This window comes from Crocodylus siamensis, chromosome 6, assembly GCF_052110815.1.
Source record: "Crocodylus siamensis isolate JL-2025a chromosome 6, ASM5211081v1, whole genome shotgun sequence".
NCBI classification, from domain to species: Eukaryota; Metazoa; Chordata; order Crocodylia; family Crocodylidae; genus Crocodylus; species Crocodylus siamensis.
In genome coordinates this window covers 75,658,012-75,677,807 of record NC_143400.1, presented here as the reverse complement: position 1 = coordinate 75,677,807, position 19,796 = coordinate 75,658,012, and the positions used below count along the sequence as shown (strand labels likewise).

The window sequence follows — 19,796 nt, the reverse complement described above, 5'->3', positions numbered from 1 at the left end:
CATTTATAATGCACTTTTAACAGACTCACTAATCCACCTCCAGTAGGAATAACAGCTTTTTAAAATCACAAAGCAACTTTTAGATATCTTTTTATAAAAGAACAGCTATCTAACACAACCAAAAATATTTTACACTTTTCCATCAGAACATCATAGATGACCCTGCAGGACATGCCATATTCAATCCAAGGTAATATGTTTGAGGTCAAATATCAAGAGAAGAAACAGATGTTTGATATCAGTTTCAATCAAGACCCCTTTTTCCAATTGTCTACCCAATCACTGGTCAGATCCCATAGGGGTGTTCTTATGTTCCATCCAAAGACTGTTCAGTTGCACTTGCAGTACCCAAACAGCTTGGCTTTAAACATGGTGAAATACAAGCTCAAAAAAACAAAAACAAAACAAAAAAAACAAAACAAAAAACACCTTTTCAAGTTTTGTTTATTGTTAGCTACGTGGCATAAAAAAAAATACGCAAGTGAAACAGGTTTTAGTGGCATGAGTAATGCAGTCATGCTAAACTGGTTCAATTCTTGAATAATACAGTAGGCACAAAAATTCACACTATCTAAACCCTTTATATCCCTGCTACAAACACACACAAAATGACCCAGACTATCAGTGGACAGTGAATAAAAAAAAAAAAAAGAAAGAAAGAAAGAATGATGTAATAAGTAAGAAGGCAAGACCAGAATCACTCCTGTTCAAACTATTCTATTCACATTCAAATACTATTTCACCATTCAAATTTGCTGCTGCTGGTATGATCACACACTTCACATATCGCTCAGAACCTTTTCTGAAGGGAAATAAAAATCAATCTTAAAAGGGACAAATACTCAAGCATAAGATTATGAACACTCACTATTGTTAAAAAATGGAATGCTGGGGTGGATTTTATTATTCAAAAAGCTAAAACTGGAGATAAGATGCTGTGCTAATTAAATGTATAATGCTATAAAGAACATAGGGCAAACAACTGAAATATAGGAGGGACATATCACTTGTATTGCTCATGAATGAACAAAGATAAAAGGCAAGACACCCATTAACTCCATACTTATTTCAGAAGCAGTAAAGACCACAGAAAAAGAGTTCGTCCAAGGAGGGGGGAAAGAGGGCAAAATTCCTGTAATGCCATCATCACTTTATATTTTGTGAGATAACTAAGGCAATGCAAGCAAAACTAGCTTTAGGACTCGTATATTTTGCAAACCTGAATATGCAGTAAATACTTACACCTAGAGGACCAAGATGTCCACACATGAGTATTTTTCAATCCTTGACTCTTGTTGCGTTGCATTTTTCTGCTAAAATAGACAATGCCCTCAAAGAGTACAACAACCTCTCTCATAAAAATTAAATAGTTCTGCTTCATGAATAGGTTTAAATACAATTAATTCTATTTTATGTTGCCAATAAAATGGCAAGTTCAATCCACATCCAAAATTTCTAGCGCTACAAATGAGCATTTTCAGAAAAACTCCACAAAAACCAGTCTCACTGCCACCTGCTCAAAGCAGAATGCATAATTTTCAATAATAAAATCAATAAGAGAGGAAAATTTGAAGAACAGAACTGAAAAGATTTCCATATAAAAGTCACTAGCAGAAAACATTTTCTTACACTGACAGTCCAAAAAACTTCAATATTACCAAACTTAATCATTTTATACAAGTCTCATCTAGTGTATGTGTAAGATATCACACAAATGCACACACAGCTGTAACTGTCTTGATTCCTAAAACTGGACTGTGTTGAAAATTTTTTCAGGACAGCAGTTTTCAATTTAAAGTAACAGTAGAAGCCAAAATACTTGGCAGACAATAAAAACAAACTCTCATATTTAAACACAATTACAGTAGAGTACCCTATAATTCTAGGATTGTATGAAAGCAAGGAATAAAGTTTAACATCCTTTTATTCTATTTAAAGCCCCATGTTTTCAAAAGATTTAGATCTCAAGGTCTGATATATATGAAAACATTTATTTTGCAATTAACATGGAGAAACAATTGTAATGAAAACTCCAGAAATGTTAACAACACTCCATGTATTTATAAATTATATGTAATTTAAGTTCCTCCATCCTGGAGAAGTATAATACTCTAAGAACTATCCTAATCTTCACCCAGCAATAATTTCAAGATGATATTATTATTCTCATTTCCTTGAATAATATCCATACTCCAGGGCCATTTTCCTTCTCATATTCAATATCATGCATGCTTGTATCAAGATTCCTTTCTTCATATCCTGTCACAGTATCAATCACTGCCTCCTGTCCACTCAATCCACTTTTGATTTATCAGCCGCCGTCTTTCTGGACTCCATAACTCGACCCAAACCATTTTAACAAGACATTGACAAATAGCACCCAGTATCACATCAACCTGTTCCACTTAGTAAACTAAGAAACAGTAACTGTGACATCTCTGCATAAGTATTCCATTCTATTCCCCAGACTGATGTATATTAATGAGGAGATGGTATTTGAAATGCTTCTTCCACATCAGCATCTAATATGATCAAATTAGGAAATGGGATGATTTATTAAATTTTCTAGAGCTGAAATATTTCTTTATATCACTATATGTGTGGTTTCAGAAAGTGAGCTGTTGCTTTCAATTTTTCCACTGCGGATATGCCTGCATTTCACAGATGAATTATTGTCTTTAAAAAGATTGCAAGAAGGCAAAATGTTATTAAGCAAATGCTCAGTAAAACAAACTAAATCGGTTTTAAAATTCCTAATTTAATGTAAATCTTGGTTGTTTTGCTGAAATTCAGTTTGTGATCTTATTAAGTCGTATTTGCATCGTACTGTCTTGCTGTAGGACAGTTTAAAATTTATAGCATCACTAGGCAGCCTCACTTCTTGACTCTTAAAATGCATCCAAAATAAAATAATTGCAATATGCACACATTTTGTTTTCTTTGAATATGGAGCAAGAAAAATCCATTAAGACTAAAATATATATATATATATACACACACACACACATACACACACACACACACACACACACACACATATATGATACCTACTGAAAATAAGTAGAAAAGGATTTTAATATTTTTAGGCCTAAAAATTGATATTTTTGAATGTTTGACACCTACAAGATATTGTACATTTTTTATTATTTCTTATGAAACGTGTGTTAGAAAAAGTTACAAAAGAAAACATTTTAGACCCTATATGCTTTTACTAACCTGCTCATTAATTTGAAAGCATGCACTACTCCAATTTGGTGGGAGGCAACATAGGAGAAAAAGAAAAACAATATGAGATGCATGGCCCATAACATCTACTTGACCATTTCAAAGCCAGGCCAGGTACATAAGGTTGGACAGACATCATCTGATGGTCCTATAGTCTCCCATGTGAAATGTGTTTTGTAGCTCAGTTCATTTTCTGCTGGAAAACCCAATCCCAAATCAGAATTAGAGCACAAGATAAAGGGATGAGCCTGGGTGGCATAGAGAAAACTGTATTTTCATAGCCACATCCTAGTCTTCTTTTTCTGTGGTTCAGGAGACTGAATTCCTCAGGTTTTCTAACTTACTATCTTTCATAAGCAGTAGATCAACAAGAGTATGTTAATGGCTAGTATATTCTTCAGCACATTAATATAAACTTGACTGCTTGGGCCAATTTTTATCATTGTTTTAGTTTTTTCAGGGTTTTTTTTTTTTTTTGGAACTTTAATAGGAACTCTCAGTGAAATTCTGAAGGGTAACAAAGATAACCAAAAGATATGAAGAACTCACAATTTATTGATTGGGTGCTACATTTGTTTTAGAACTATTTGAAAATAAGTGTCTCTACCATACAGGAAGCCAAGCTCCCAAACTTCGATGTTACAGCACTACCCAACCCAACAGACAAGGGCCTGTGAACAGAACTGAAGCACAACAGTGTCTAGAGATGCACTGATTTTCTGTTGATTCACCATAATGCTTGATGAGTATAACAATAAGCCATGCCAGGGCATGGCCTTGTTTGTGGACCTATCTTGAATATGTTCTCAGTTTTCTGGCCTCAGTCACTAAAAAACAAAACACCGCCCTCTATTCAACCTCTGATATAGCCGATTATCACTACACCAGGGATGTCAAGTTTATGTTCAGGGGGCCATATGAGGGGTACAAAGCCAGTCAGCAGGCCAAACTGGACTCAGAATGACCCCACACACTGGATCCAGCGAGCATGCCAGTCTGGTCCAGCATGCGGCACACGTCAGGTATGGTCTGTTGTGCCACAACCTGCATGTAGCATGCAGGTCCAGTCCAAGACCCACAGATAGCACTGCAGGTCAGACAACAGGGCTCCCTGGGCTGGATCCGGACAGTGAACCAAGATGAGAGATTATATGCTCACTTAAAATGGTAAGTACCTCTACCCTTATTGCCATAACCTGAACATATCTGCTGTTTCATATGCAGAACAGAACAAGAAAGTGAAGTCTTCTGGATTACATGGAACCTGACTCAGTTCTGCCCTCCAGAAGCACAGCTATCCTTTCAACAGCACTTTTTGGTTCCATAGCTCCTTTTCTCACCCTCTCAACTATTAAAAAAAAAAAACCAAAAAAAAAAAAAACCAAAACTTAAACTGAAAAACTGCACTGGATTGAGTTTTTACAATATAGCAATTTAAAAGGTCATATACCCACAACAGCCAGTTGGCACTTTGAAGGTTTGGAAGAAGTTTGAAGTGTTCCCTCCTTCCTCTCCAGTCATCACCTCATCTATCTGCCTCTTTTCTCACCCAATTCATTACATATCAAAGGCTTCTTTTACATATAATGCTACCATTCAACACTTGTTTCCTTAATCTGTTCTTTCTGCAGGTACCCTTAATGCAGATTTTGGTCATGCCACCATTTTTCAGTTATGTTTAAGTCAAGGAATAAATAAAAAGGAAAGAAGGCCTTATCCGATATCCCGTTATTTTTCTGAACTTGAACTTGAAGAAATGAAGGATAAAATCAGCATCAACTGTAATTTTTTGTTCTACTATTCCTTTACAGAGTAGTACCCATATCAGATGTCTGTCTACCCTGTGTGCTCTTTAGCAGGCAGTATCTCCTCATCAACTCCAAAGGCAAAATCCTGTATAGCCAGGATTGCACTCCTGGCTATACACTGCAGCAGTTGAGACAATGCGTGTCACATAGTGCAAGATGCTCTGGGAATTACAGTTTTTCAGAGCAGCAGAGTTCACTGCTGCTGGGGGGGAGAACTGACCCCACTTTTTTGCCACCAAAATCAGCAATTCCTTTGCCCTCCCAACATGGGCTCCAGAGATAAAAAAAAAAAAACGGTATGAAACTTCCCCCCTCAGTAGCAGCAAACTCTACCACCACTCTAGAGAACTACAATTCCCATAACAACTTGCACTCTATGATACATGTTGCCCGTGCTGCTGCACCTGGCATGCTGCCTAGTGAGCGAAAGGTAAGAGAAGACTGACCCACGTCCATCCTCTGGTGGTACCCACTGAACTTCTCCATGCATCACCACCAGGTCCATCTATGGTACCACTATGAACAGTTCCCAGTGCACTGCATGACTCCTTTCCTAACTATGACTCCTCTTCTCCTCCATCTTATTTCCTGATGAAAAGCAGAGGAGAGATTAAAGAAGGGAAAGAAGGGGAAGTAAGGAGTGAAGAAACAATACAAGAGATTAATGAAGGAAAGGAGAGCTCTGGAATCCTCTTGCTCTTGAGTAGCTGGCAGTATGGACAACAGAAGAAAAAGAAAAAACAAAAGTTTCAGTCATTCTGAAAGTGGTTTTTGTGCACTGAACTGTTATGTTACAGATCTGAACCGGCCTCTGGCCTGGGCCACTGCAGGCATGCGGCTGCATTTCCAGAATCAAAAGTGAACATCTGTTCACTTGCTTATCAGTTCAATTTACACAGCTTAGACAGAATTGATTCAGTCTCTGGCTTTTTGACTGTCTATATTTAGCCAACACGACACAGGTCTGGTCAGTCTACTCGGCATGCCACACTGCTCATTTCCCCAACCCCCTCCACCTCTCCCACACTCCTCTTCCCTGCAACCCCTCCTACCCCCCCCACCCTCTCTTCCCCCAACTCCTCTCATTCATTAAATTCCTTTTACAATGTCCTCAGTTCTTCCTATCTCACTTTCAAGTACAAATAGAGAACAACATAATAGGAAGGAAAGATGTGCCATCCTGCAGTGCCCAAGACTGATGCACACATATAAGATACAAAAAATGATAAAGGGAGAAGCTCTAAAGAATGAAGCTGTCAAATGGCAAGTTATGTGTATTTCATGAGGCATCTGTTGACTTAATAAATTTGGCATCAGATCACCTAACACACTGAAGCAACTTGAACTAAAGCTGAGGTGGTTTGACTCTTAGCAGATCCCATCTATCCCTCTTCAAACACTGACTAGAATTATAAAGGAGGTCGACGGGGAATTCCACCTAAAACGTAACAAGAGACCTGTATATCAGATTTGAGTCAACTGCCTCTGGAGTACTCCAACCCGGATACAACAAAGGAGACATTTTAACACCAGCCTTACACACCTGATTGCCAGGACACAGACAAGCTTGTCTGCAAAGGTTCTGTTCAAGCCCAATACCAGTTGCTTTTTTATATGTGCTACTATTGTTATTACTACAGAAATTTAACTAGTGGCAATTAATGTTTTATTTAGCAACACTCTCCATAGACTCCCCTAAGAATTTAATGGGCTGATGAGAACAGAAATATTTTACTCTTATTGAAAAAAAAAAAAAAGAGCTCATTTATGTAGGCTTATGCATAGATTTCTTGTGTTCTAGTACAGTTCTGTTCTCCCCACACGTGCAGTATTGCTACTATTCTCTCATGTGTTACTCCTCAAATTGAAATAGCCTTCACATTCCAAGCCAGCTAGTCTATCACAATTCAACTGTACGTGTCCTTATAATTCATTAATCTTGTTCACATTATGACATTAAAGGGAATTAGCTAGACATAAAAATAACCATTAAGTTATTTTACTTTTGTTTCATCCTTTCTTCTGAACCCTTTATTTACTGTCCATTGTTTGCAAGCTCATCAGGACAGAATATTCACACCATCAACCACAAAAGTGCTTCACATATTAAAATTGCTATATAAGTAAAATATTCCATTTGGCATCTACTTTTTAAGTCAGATATAAAATAAGTATATTACTCATTAACAAACATTTATAACCATCACCTCAGTCTCTTATATCTACTATAATTCCATTTATAGGAATCTTATTCAGCAGTGCCCTCAGTACTACAAACGCTTAAATAACTGAATTTCACATGCATTACATTAAGGGTGTCAAACTCACTCTAGGGCCTGGGTTGGATCTCTACCATGGGGTCTTCTTCTGGGGCAGATCCATGAGGCCAAAACAGGAACTGCATTGGGTCAGGGGCCAGGGCCATGGCCAGTGACAAAAGCCCAAGAGTGAGCAGCAGTACAGACTAGGTAGCAGGGTCCAGGAGCAGGGACAGGGCAGGATCAGATGGCAGTGCGGGTGTGGGAGGTAGGGAGGGACAGGGCATGAAAAAACAAACAAACAACAGAACTGGTTGGCAGCTGAGGGGAACAGGCAACAAGACAAGCAAGGTCTGTATCTGCACAACCACACTCACCCCCTGCCTCCCACAGCATGTCCCTTGGGGTCCAGGGATCCTGAATGCTGTCTACTGATAGGTCAGATTGAATGGTTCTGCTAGCCAGATCCAGTACATAGGCCATATGTTTGACACCCTTGAATTAGCCAGATTTTCAGATAAGACTTTTGTATCGTGGGGATACAAATGTCATTATAATTATTCTAATACCAACAACACAGGGAAGCCTTGATTGAAGCCTGTAACAACAGCTTTCTAGTCACAGAATCACAAGATAACAGTAATAAAAAAATGCAGATGTCCATTACAAAATGGTACAAGGCTGGTATAAAGACTGGTGCAATTAATAGTTAGTAGCTTCTAATTTCTTAATAAATTGTTGTAATGGTCCCACGTATTACATTACTTCTACAAATGCTTGCTCATCATTTAGCTCTTTCAGCACATTGTAAAAGAAATACAACTTTATTTGTAATAGCTGTTTAAGATAGCTTTCCCTTTCAAAGTGATTAACTCACAATACAAGATCTTTACCATGTTATTAGAAGGCAAAATTCTACAGTATTCCAATCAGACTGAAAGTACCCAATAAACCAAAACCATACAGATGTATCCAGACTCCAACAGGCTGTCAGCAGATATTAAATTTAAAAAGTCTTAGGCAACAAAAGCACAACCCTGTTTTGCGAAAGGAAAAGGAGTAAACTCCATTAGCAGTAAATAGTAGGCTGCCTACCACTGAATGGAAACTGGGTCTACTGAATTACATGTATGTTTTGAATCATTATCTTGCAGAGTTTTGCAATGTGCTGTATGCTTTTACTTTATTTTATTTTATTTAATACTTGCAGGTCTGCCAGAAAAAAAATTGAACTAATTTAATTGCTCTCCAGAAAGAAGCCTAACAATGACTTCATGAGAACTGTAACAAAAATAGTACAGTACATGTTACGAAATCACAATGGAACAACCTGAGTAACGTCACAGGACATTGCAAAATTAAAGTTGAAACTTGAAAGGTCTACATTCCCCAGTTCATTTGCAATTTTGGGCAATACAAATGTACTTTTAAAACCTTAATTTAATTAGATAACATGTAGTAATGTATCCACAAGCATGCAAAACTGCTGAAGTGCTATAAATACTACATATTTATACATGGGCCATATAGCTTAGAAACAAACTAAGTACAAAAGAACCATCAAAACATTTTTAGAGGCAGATTTTTAAAAGTATTTAGTCACTTATTTCCCTTTATTTCAGTGGAAGTTGGGATTCCTCAATACTTTAATAACCTGGCGCTTAGCATATTCATCTTCCCATATGTATTTTAAGGTTACTTAAGACTTACAAATAACTGCAATAATACCAGTAGTTCTATAAAACTTTGTGTATCCAGTATTTCCTATAATTCAGAATCTGACTTAGGAAAAATATTTTCATTTGTACCTTAAGCTTTTCCATTTATTTTGAAGGCAAGTCTTGTAAACTTAGAACCAATCCAGCAGATATTTACACACAAGTATTCATCCTAGCTATTGAACTCATTAGGAAGATGTTCACAGTTTATACGATTAGTATCAAAGTCCATTGTTAATGCACTCAACCTATCGAGAACAAATCAGTGTTTGTAAGTTAACAAAATTACTACTACCCTAACCCATAGAAAACAGCATACAGGCACCAATTATAATGCAAATATTTACTGAAGTAGGGATGCACTGATAAAGATTTTTTGGGCTGATACCAATGGCCAATTATTAATGAGCCATATTAGCTGATAATGATCCGAGTGGAGACATGCAGCCCAGAAGCTTGGAGAGCAGCGTCCAGCTGGTAAGTCTGTTGGGGGAGAAGGGGCAGATCGAGGCCCCTGCAGAGAGGGAAGGAGTGGGGCTGGGCATGGGATGGAGGGGGTGGCTCCCACCACTGCACGCACCCCCGAGGGGAGTCATGGGGAGGGAAGCACATGCCTTCAGAGCTGTGCACAGTACAAAGGCAGGCTGCCGCTGCGGGGGGGCCCAGGCTAGGGCTGCTCTTGGGGTAGGCAGCGGCAGCAGTGCTGGGAACATAGGCCCCCTCCCCCAGCACCGCCTCCCACCCTGAGTGCAGCCCTGGACCAGCCTCCTTCCACAGCAAGGAAGAGTTTGTTACTGCCCCCAACATGCAGCAGCATACACAGATCTGGGGGGCTGGTGCCCCGCATTAGCTCCCCCAGAGGTACACGCAGAGGTGGGAGCTGCCACCCCCAGATGAGCCACTCAGAGCTCTGTCCCATGCCCAGCCCCAGCTCCACTCCCTCCCTCACCAAAGGGGTCTCGATCTGTCCTCCACATCCCCCTCCCTCCCCTCCCGACAGACTTAACAGCCAGACACTACTCTCCAAGCATGCTGCAGATGTGCATAAAATAGAAGAAGCATCCGCTAATTATTTCCTGCAGCATCTAGATGTAAATGTATCCAATCAGAGCTGCCAAAGTAAAAATTCATTTAATCTTTATATAATAATTTTAATACAAAAAACAGAGAAGCTCAATAGCTAACGAAGTAAAAGCAGATTGCCAAAAGCCCTCATATGCCTAGTAGTTCTCAGTCAACAGATTTAGGTCAGTATATTCAGTAGACACTGACCACAGTTGATACCTCTAGATCAGAGGTTCCCAATCCCCGGGCCACAGCCCCCGGTACCAGGCCACGAAATGTTGGCTGCCAGACCAGAAATCCGGAAGTGATCGGCATACTGCAGACTCGCAGCCAACCTTTTTTATGCTCAGTATAAAAAGGGTCGGCTGCCAGTCTTCAGTATGCCAGTCACTTCCAGTCTGCAGTATGCTGGTCTGCAGTTTGCCAGTCCACGGTCACCTTCAACCTGTTGTTTGCTGGTCTGCAGTCTAAAACGTTTGGGAACTACTGCTGTAGATAAATACAGATTTTGAAGAGATTAAAAAAGACAGATTCTGTAATAGATCTGAAACAGGCCATCTGCAGACAGAAGAGGATCCAGAAGGGGGAGGTGTACACTGGTGCACTTGCACCCACCTTTGATTCCTGGCAGTGGCAGCAGAATTTCAGCAAAGTACAGATAGTCAAAAAGCCTGAGGCTGAATCAATTCAGTCTTTGCAGGTTAGTCTAAAATGCACAGCTTAAACTGAAACAGAAGTGAATACATTTACCCTAATTCAGGAAATGCAGCCACATGACTGCAGTAGCTCAGGCCAGAAGCCAGGGGACACTACAGCATGGCTCTCTGGCGCACAGCCAGCATGAGCTGTATGTTCGCTTCCTCTTCCTGCTGCCCCCAAGGTCTCTGGGATTTGCAGTCCAAAATTACAGCAGCAAGACTCTGCAGGGTTGCTCATCACTTCTCCTTGCTTCCAGGTGCCTCTGGTATTTGTAGTCCACAGTTTCAACCCTTTGTCAGCCAGCCTTCACTGCTCCAGCTAGGAAGCAGATGGACAGGGCCAGCCCTGCTCTCTGGAGCAGACAGCACAGTCCAGCCCAGGGCTGGAAAGCATGCTGGGATGCTGAAGGACTGATTTAACTTGAACCAGGAAGGGGTCTGGGACAGAAGTTTCACAAACTGGTTTGACACAACTCAATTAAGTCAGTTAACTACACTCAGCCAGGTTTATCTTAAACCAGTTTCAGCCATTGTATATCTGGTTTATATGCAGCTGTAAGTAACTATCAGAAGAATAGTTACAGACCTCTGCAGCTACCTTGGTCTCAAACTGCATCAAGGAAAATATAAGAGAAAAAGTTCTTCCTATTTCTAAGCACTGGAACAAACTACATACAGAGGTTGTAGAATCTCCATCCCTGGAAGTTTTTAAGGGCAGGTTCAACAAACACTTGCTTAGGATGGTTTAGACAAGGACAATCCTTGACAATCCTTGCCTTGAGCAGGGGCTTGGACCATATAACCTCCTGCAATCCCTTCCATCCCTATTTTTTTATTCTATGAATATGACTCCATCTCTAAATAGACCCATTTCTAAGTAGGGCACTCCCAAATGAAAATAATCTCCCACCCTGCTGCCCTCCCCTGGGACCTCTGCAGCCTGACAGGTACAACCCAGCGCTTGCAGGGCACAGCAGGGCCATGCAGGAAAGCTGCTTCCTGAGGCAAGCTCTGTGCTGCCCTGTCAACGCATCCCCTGTGCACAGCCCCACACCAGCACCATCCCGGATTGTAAGCAACTCTGGGGTCACTTTTTGAAAATAGAAAACTATTTCCACCTTTTAGGACCTATTTAAAAACTACTTTGAATTTTCTACATACTATTTTTTATGGTTCAACTATCATAGTTATTGGCTAACAAGTAGGTATTTAGCTATTGGCTAACACCTAGGTATTCATCCAAATAGGCATGCATATTTTATATAAAAACTATACCTTAATCCAAAATCTAGAACAACGATTTACTTTTAAAACTTCCTAGAAGTTAACGAGCTACTACAACATGCTTACAAATATTTACTAACACCCAAAGACAACAACTCCCCAAACTTTGGGGGAATAAAAAAGATCAAATTAAAAAAAACCTGAAAACAAAGTTATTTGATTATCATTTTGGGAGGGGGGGGGGTGAAGAAATCATACCTTCTTGTTCTACTCTTTGATCTTGATCTCTGAGACCTGTAGGATTTGCCTCTGCCTCTTGATCGACTACGACTCCGTTTTCTTCTTGATCCATATGAAGAACTACTGCTAGATCGATGTCTGCGTCTAAAAGAAATACCACCATTAGCAGCTCCCTCCTAATTCTATTTTTAAAAAAGACACTCTGAATTGATTAGTTTTTATTACTATGGCACCTATGAAATAAGGGTCACCATAAACAAGCACAGTATCAGAAAAGAGTTTCCATCTCAAAAAACCCTCACAAGAAAAACACAGGTCACTTTATTTGGAAAATCCCTTCACAATTAAACAAGTGACTGTTACAGCTCGCAAGCTATGCTCGAGCAGTATTAAAAATTGCTTTTGAGCATGCTTTTAGTTTCCTTCCATCTTGGTTCTTTGAAGAATGCTATGGTAAAAGAATGTTTTGCAGTGTGAACTGAAGAGAGAGCAAAGACAGGGCTCTTCCCAACATTATTTGGATATCTTGAGCCATCTTCAGAAAAGATAACTCCTTCTCATATCTGTGAAGTGATAGGTTATAGATAAGATGACAGAAGACCTCCAAAGCATCATCTTTGAGACAAGCTCTCCATCCTAGATTTAGGAGTCATAGGTGCTATAGAGGATTCTAACTGTTGAGATAAACACAAGCTTATCCCATTGAAGACTTGGCAAATCAATACTAGAACACAGAATTAGATACAGAAGTAACATGAAGCCAATATAAGTTATAGAGCACTGGAACCATGCATTGCAAGTGTGTCATCCTACTTAAAAAAATAAAAATAAAAAATAGGTTTCCTTTGGTATGAATAGCACTACAGTAGTCCGGACTGAAGGACGGAACTGGTAAATTACAATAGCCAGGTCCTCTTCTGTAAGTGGGAAATGGATCCTTTTTGCTAATGGAAGATGAAGAGTAGTACTGCTGCTTTTGATTCTTAAGGGTCATATTAGATTCATTTCTGACCCTAACGTGTAATTCTATCTTAACTGCCAAGGACAAATGTCCTAAACTGAGGGCAAGGCAGAAGTGCCTGCCAGTCTCAAAGCAAACACTTTGGTCTTTTCTGGATTCAATTTAAGTCAGCTGGTCTTCATCCAAACTCTAATCTCCCTCAAGCTCTGTTATCTGTGAGATAGCCGTGCCTGCACTGGGACAAAAGAGATTCATAAAGCTGCATGTCATCAGCATAGTGCTGGCATCGAAGCCCATTTCATCTCACTATGTCCCCTAAGGGTATTATGTAGATGCTAGGCAGGAGCAAAAAATAGAACTAGCCAACTTGCCCACCATTACTTGTGAGTGATTGAAAAGAAGAAACAAAATGAGGCTAGCCAAAAAAAAATAAAAATCTATAGATTACTTCCACAAGATACAGGTGAATCAGCAGCACTTTAAGTTAGGTCAAATGCAGCTTAACAAGTTGTTTATTCTCAGTTTGTTTTCCCCTCTCTCCATCACTAAAATATGCTCTATCAACGCAACTTTGTTCCAAGTCCATCTGAAGTCAGATTATGGGATAGTCAAAGTATGTGAAGACCCTGGATGCTGCTGGAGTGATGCAATGGTACTTTTTCCTCATCAGAAAGGACAGGCGGGACAAAAAACGAAATAAAGGTTATCAAGCATATTGGCTTAGTGTCCATCTCCTGAGGATGCAAACTAACATATTATAGGTTTCCTCCACACAACAACAACAACAACAACAACAAGGTAAGAATAATAGTGAAAACAAGCTTGCATAGCTATCATTTTAGAAAACACGTCCATTAATATACATCTCCTTCTCCACTGCACTCTTGAATGGTTGGCTTTATTTTAGCAGCAAGTATAAACATAGTAATACATAGTGAAGTTTCTTGTGCTGTTAATGTTAGTGCATAGTCTATTAGACCTCTAAAATGGGATTCCAAATTCACAGTTAAAAATTTGACAGAACGGAAGGGAATATGCTTATTTTTAATATACATTTTATTTTTAAAGCTGCATTCACACCAGTAATGTTTTAAATGGATTATATAGTTTTTCTGTGATCCAAGACCCAAAGATAATCTTAGTAGGAAAGCCCAGAACAAGCATTTGTCATGCAACATGTGGCAAGTACAGAGAACATGCACTGTATTCAAATATTTTTAGCCTTGCTGCATAGTGTCATGCACAGATGCATGTAACATGAATTCACCTTTTCTCGTAAGAATGTGAACGGGCTTGGAGATCTCGAGACCGTGAATTCGACCTGGACTTCCTTCCCGATTTCTTACGGCTGTATGTTCTGCTGTCTGAGGAACTACTTGAAGATGAACGCCTACGGTGCTTCTTTTTTCTCCTGCTTCGATTCTCTTCTTCTGTGTCTGATGAGCGACGTCCCATTTTTACAACTATTTAAAAAAAATGAAAACTATTCTAAAATATAACATTGTCATGCAGAGTTTGTAAAACATTAGATGCATGTGTAAATACCACTTTGTAAAAGTCAGAAGTCAAAACATGAAGCATGGGGAGGGGCTGACCTTTTATTTTAAATTCCTAGTTAGACTTATAAATTAACACATTAAAATTAAACTTTTAAAATATGATCTTTCAACTCATATTAGCTGCTACAAACTTTGAAATAGCTCACAAGCAAGTTAATCACAGTCAAAATGTTCTGGTACAGCCACCTGCAACATCAACATTATGTATTTTCTCCTTTTTATTCATTTTCTGTCTTACTCGGATATTAGTACTTTTACGAATCACTGGAAGGGATGGCTTTTAGACATTTACATAGGCATTTAAAATCTGAGACCTTATAAGAGGACCAGACATTGTCAGTACTACAATATCTTTAATTACGTTTAACTTGCAATTTTGTAAAGAGAACCATAGTAATGCAACTGCATTGTCCACACAATGCTAGTCAGTCAGTCAGTCATACTTTCTATTGCTCAGTATTATTGCTTGTTGATCATATGATTAAGTCACTTGTATGTTTATGGACATATAACTGGAAGCTAAGTAACAGAAGAGGAAAAAGTTTATCTGGAACTTTTAAGCTATAAAATAAGAGGATGGAACTTCTTCTACAGATTTAGTTGTTCAGTTTAAAAACCACACAACTTTAAATGGTTTAATTCCAAAATCAGAGCTATAAATATTAACCTTTAGATGTGTTTCTTGATCCCCCAAGGTGTTTGTGTGTATAAAGTTTCAGGTTTATGGATTGTGATAACAGGGCTGTAAAAAACTGCCATTCATTTAATTACTGGAAAGACAATCACCTTTTCTTGGTTTGGAACTCATAAGAAATCAGTTTTATTGCTGTCACTTCATGATTAAAGAAATAGTATGCCTCTTGAATTTTTCAGGCTATAAAAGTTGATAATGTTTTAAATCCTTTTTTTGTTCCAGAGGCACCACCCCCACCCACGCAAGATGTTAAGATTCCCCTTCCCTTCAACTAATGGTACTTAATAAAGAGGCCTTCTTCCCAAGAACAAGCAGTGTTAAGCTGTCTGGTTATAGCTAAACTAAGAACACTGCAACCCACAATTCTCACTATTATTATGATTTCTGGAGGCAGTAGTGTAGACAGGGTTGAGGCATTTTTTATCAGTGGTAAAGAGTTACAGTTCCTGACTTTCCTAGCATAGACTAGTCTTTTGAAATCTTTCTCTGACATCAGATCTTTACCCTTCCCCATTCTTTTCTTCATATAAACAGCAGAACTTAATCTCTAACTAAGAAGCTAAAAACACAACTAAAGGGAACTTCTCAATTATGCTCATTTAGGCACATTCACAAAAAGGTTTAGCTGCCTGAAATGGAATTAAATTTCAACCAAGTCCAAGAGTAGGATGTACAAAACCCCTGAAATATCTAAAGGGCTAGGGAACTTAACTGTTAAAAATATAGGTGCCTGCAGACACAAAGTTCTGTTTGTGTTCACACTCAAAGCTGCCATCATCTTGGCAGGACAAAGTGTCTCAGCAGCATTCCTCAGTCAGGACTCAAGGTTAGCATCCCTAGGCATCTTTACATATACTCTGGGCTGGGGGAGGAGGGGCGCTTTAGAGTGACTCCAGGAAACCGCTCTAATTAAAGCACCTACAGCATCTCATGTATTCAGCGCCCTGGGCTTCAAAATGCTGGCAGAGCACTTTAACTAAAACTTGTTAGATAAGCTTTGATTAAAGCACCCCGACTGCCATTTTCAAGCACAGGAATGCTGAATACACGTGATGCAGAGGCTGCTGGAATGTACTAATTAGCATGCATCAGAGCAGGCATCAGGCACACATATAGGTGCCCCCTGGACCTAAGGATCCTGAGGTGCCCAACTAGCAAGAGTGTTCAGAACATGCCCAAATGCTAACACCAAGTTCCATATGCATTAATTCAAGAACAACAGAAGGACATGATGTCCCTCCCCTTCCTACAATAGCCTAGTGCAGGGTTCTCAACCTTTTTAGCCCCGAGGCACTCAGACTCAAGGCATCCTTCAGAAACTGCCAGCTCTGTTCTTTCACTCCTTTTTTTTACTCCAGAACTCAAAAAAATGCAAACAAGTCAGAACGGTTTTGACGCAATGGATTCCTATTTGAAATCTCTGGCGAGATCCAGATACACACGTGCATTTCCCCAGGGACAAACAAAAGCAGCACAATATGTGCTGCACACTATGGTGTGCCACAAGTGGCCCAAGGTGGGGTAGGGGAGGCTGGGGCCAGTACCTGGGCTGGCCCCTAGCAGCCTTACATGGGTTTCTAGGGGTCTCCTGGGGCTCCAGCAGTGATGATCCAGCAGTAGGGAGCCTGGCCACCAGCCAGAGCATGGCTCCAGCCAGACAGGCTCCAGTTTCAGGTAGTGCACACTGCCACCACATATGCCACACTGCTTTTTCTGCTGAGGGATTTTTTGGTACCAGAATTTCGTGATGCCAGAAAAAAACCCAGCACTGCAAATTTGCAGCACAAGTAATGCTTGCATGTGTTGCGTGTGTAGCACTGCAGATGGGTCTGCAGCGCCACATGGGCTAGAGACAGACATTTAAAAAGCCTGAGCCTGAATTGATTCAATCTTTGCAAGTTAGTCTAACCTGCCTAGGCCGAATCAGTTTGTAACTGTACAGACATCCCCCCTAGATTGAAAAGAAGCTGGGGGGCGCTAGAGCAGCCCTCTCTTCCCTTCCACAGAGCTGAACTGAGGTGGGGTATGGCCAGGCCCCAGCAAGACACTCTGATTAGAGAGGGTGAGCGAGGGAGCCAGCAGGGATTTACACAGCATTTAGTTACACAGCAGGGAGTTACATACCATTTATCAGCCCATCAGCAAAACAAAAGGCTCTCTCATTAGTTCAAGCTCTTAAACAACTTTTTCCAAGACAGGAAAAGAGACATTACCAACTGCCCATTGATTAGCTCCAAAAAGCCCTAAGCAACGCTGTCCTGTCTGCCTTTGTCCTGTCTCCCACAGCATGGACATAGCTAGCATGTGGTATGCTAGTTAATGCTGAGAGGTGTCTGTGTTAGGCAGGGGGGGCTGGAAATCCCTGCTTGAGCAGGGCGGGGAGACCAGAAGGAAGCCAGGCAGACCCTGCTGTACCTACCGGAGTGGGGAGGAGGGGCAGTGAATTTTGCTGGGCTACAGCAGAGAGCAGAGCCTCACCCAGAGCTGCAAAGCATCTGGGATTCTGGGCGACTCTGGTTTATCTTAAACCAGCAATGGGTCTGGGACACACATTGCATAAACTGGTTTGACTCAAATCGGTTAAGTCCAATACTACATTCAACCAGATTTATCCCAAACCGGTTTCAGCCATTTTCAAACCGCTTTATATATAGTGAACATCTGTTCTATTACATGTTTAAACCATTTTCTGATCATTTTCACTTAAACTGGTTTGTCTGCGATGTCTATCCTTAGCCATACTGCACTTACACACTTGTCTGGACACACCCTCTGGGTCTGTCTTGTAAATCATACATAAGTGTTTGCACACCTAACCATGCTAATAGTGCACCCTGAAAAACATCTTAATGTACCCCAGGGTGAAGCAGCACCTTAGTTAAAATTCTTTGGCCCAGTGAAAAGAACACTTGCCCACAAAAAGAGAGACCTAAAGTGTATACAGAAGTGCTCCATGCATGTTTTATAGGGCTGTAATTTAGAGCACTTTTTATAGCACTATAAAGTTAGTTACAGCGCTTTTATATTTGTAAGCTACCACCAAATCCCCCCAAACTCTTCTCTTTTAGGCTGAACAGTTCCATACCTGTCAGCCTTTCCTTGTATGGCTTGCTCTTCAGGCCACTAATCATATAGGCTCTTCCCTGAACTCTCTCAAGCTTCTCCACAACCTTCTTGAAGTGTCGCACCCCGAACTGGCCTCAGTACTCAGGCTGCAGCCTCACCAATGCAAAGCAAAGCATTTCCCACTGCCTACCTTTGACACACAACTAGCATGCTGAGCAGCACAATGGTGAATCCCACTCCTAGGCACCCAGCTCTCCCACTGCACTACATGGGGCTCTGAAACGCCTAACTCAGGGCCTTGGATTCCATTTCTGTAGCCAAGCACCTAAAATCTAGCCATTGTGATGCCAAGCATCAACACGCCCGGGTCCCTTTGTAGATCTACCTTAATCATCTGTGGCTTCAGATCCTCAGCACTCTGCAGGACTCTTTCTTCAGCCAACACAGTTTGAGCAACAAGACAAATCAAACTGAAGAACAAGGGAAAACTGAATCCAAAAAAAAAAAAAAAAAAAGGTGTGTAGATATGTTCACCACTGTATGTGTATTGTTAACATGAAATAGTTTCGCTCGTTCCATGAAGGAGTGAAACCATTGGTCCACATTTTCAAAGGCTTACAACTTGACCAGATTTGGGCAGATTTTCAAGAGGGCAGTTCAAGGACTTACCTGACCCAAAGGCCTTTTCCTGACAAATTTAAAAGTCTCAAACTCCAAGCATGAGGATGTTAGAGAAACTCAAATGAAAGGTCACCAAAATTATTCTAAAATAAGCAAGAATGTTCTCTCCTGGCCTGTTTCTTGGGAACTACTGTACAATTTTGGCAAAAGTTTTCAAGAATGTTCAGCCTGAAGCAGCAACAAGGCCCAGAAAATTTCAGTTGAAATGGTTTATGTCTGGCAGAGTTCTGTTGCTTATAAAATAGGTTTTTAGAGTGGGAAAGTTATTCTAGTTCTATCAGCCTTGACAATAACATTGCAAGTAGCCAAGTAACTTCATGTACCGCATAAAAGAATTCAAACAAGACTAGTGGTAAAAAACAAAACAAAAATAATATTTCTATAACATCTATTCAACAACTAAATGTAGGCAAATTTAGTGCAATAAGAAAATACATACTGAATAACCTGGCTTCACCTCATCTCATCTTCTAAGTTTCTGGAATTATTTTATTTAAGAGAATTATTCAATTTGAAACTAAACATACAAACATATTTTTGTACTATATTTAACAAATTACAGGTTAAGAACAACCTTAACAATGTAATATTCCACTGCA

At 40.0% G+C, this 19,796-nt stretch overlaps 1 protein-coding gene across 5 annotated transcripts in view; it reads right to left on the bottom strand.

Moving 5' to 3' along the window:
* Positions 1-19,796, bottom strand: part of RSRC1 (arginine and serine rich coiled-coil 1) — a 322,546-nt gene that overhangs the window by 296,173 nt on the left and 6,577 nt on the right. For 4 of the 5 annotated variants that reach the window (XM_090053020.1, XM_090053022.1, XM_090053024.1 and 1 more), the window contains exons 2-3: positions 14,465-14,660; positions 12,255-12,380 (exon numbers count right to left, since the gene is read on the bottom strand). In XM_090053020.1, coding sequence (XP_089909146.1) covers positions 12,255-12,380; positions 14,465-14,660 — 322 coding nt within the window. Of the gene's footprint in view, positions 1-12,254; positions 12,381-14,464; positions 14,661-18,901; positions 18,988-19,796 lie in introns of those variants that run through there. The other variant, XM_090053025.1, reaches the window with a different exon arrangement.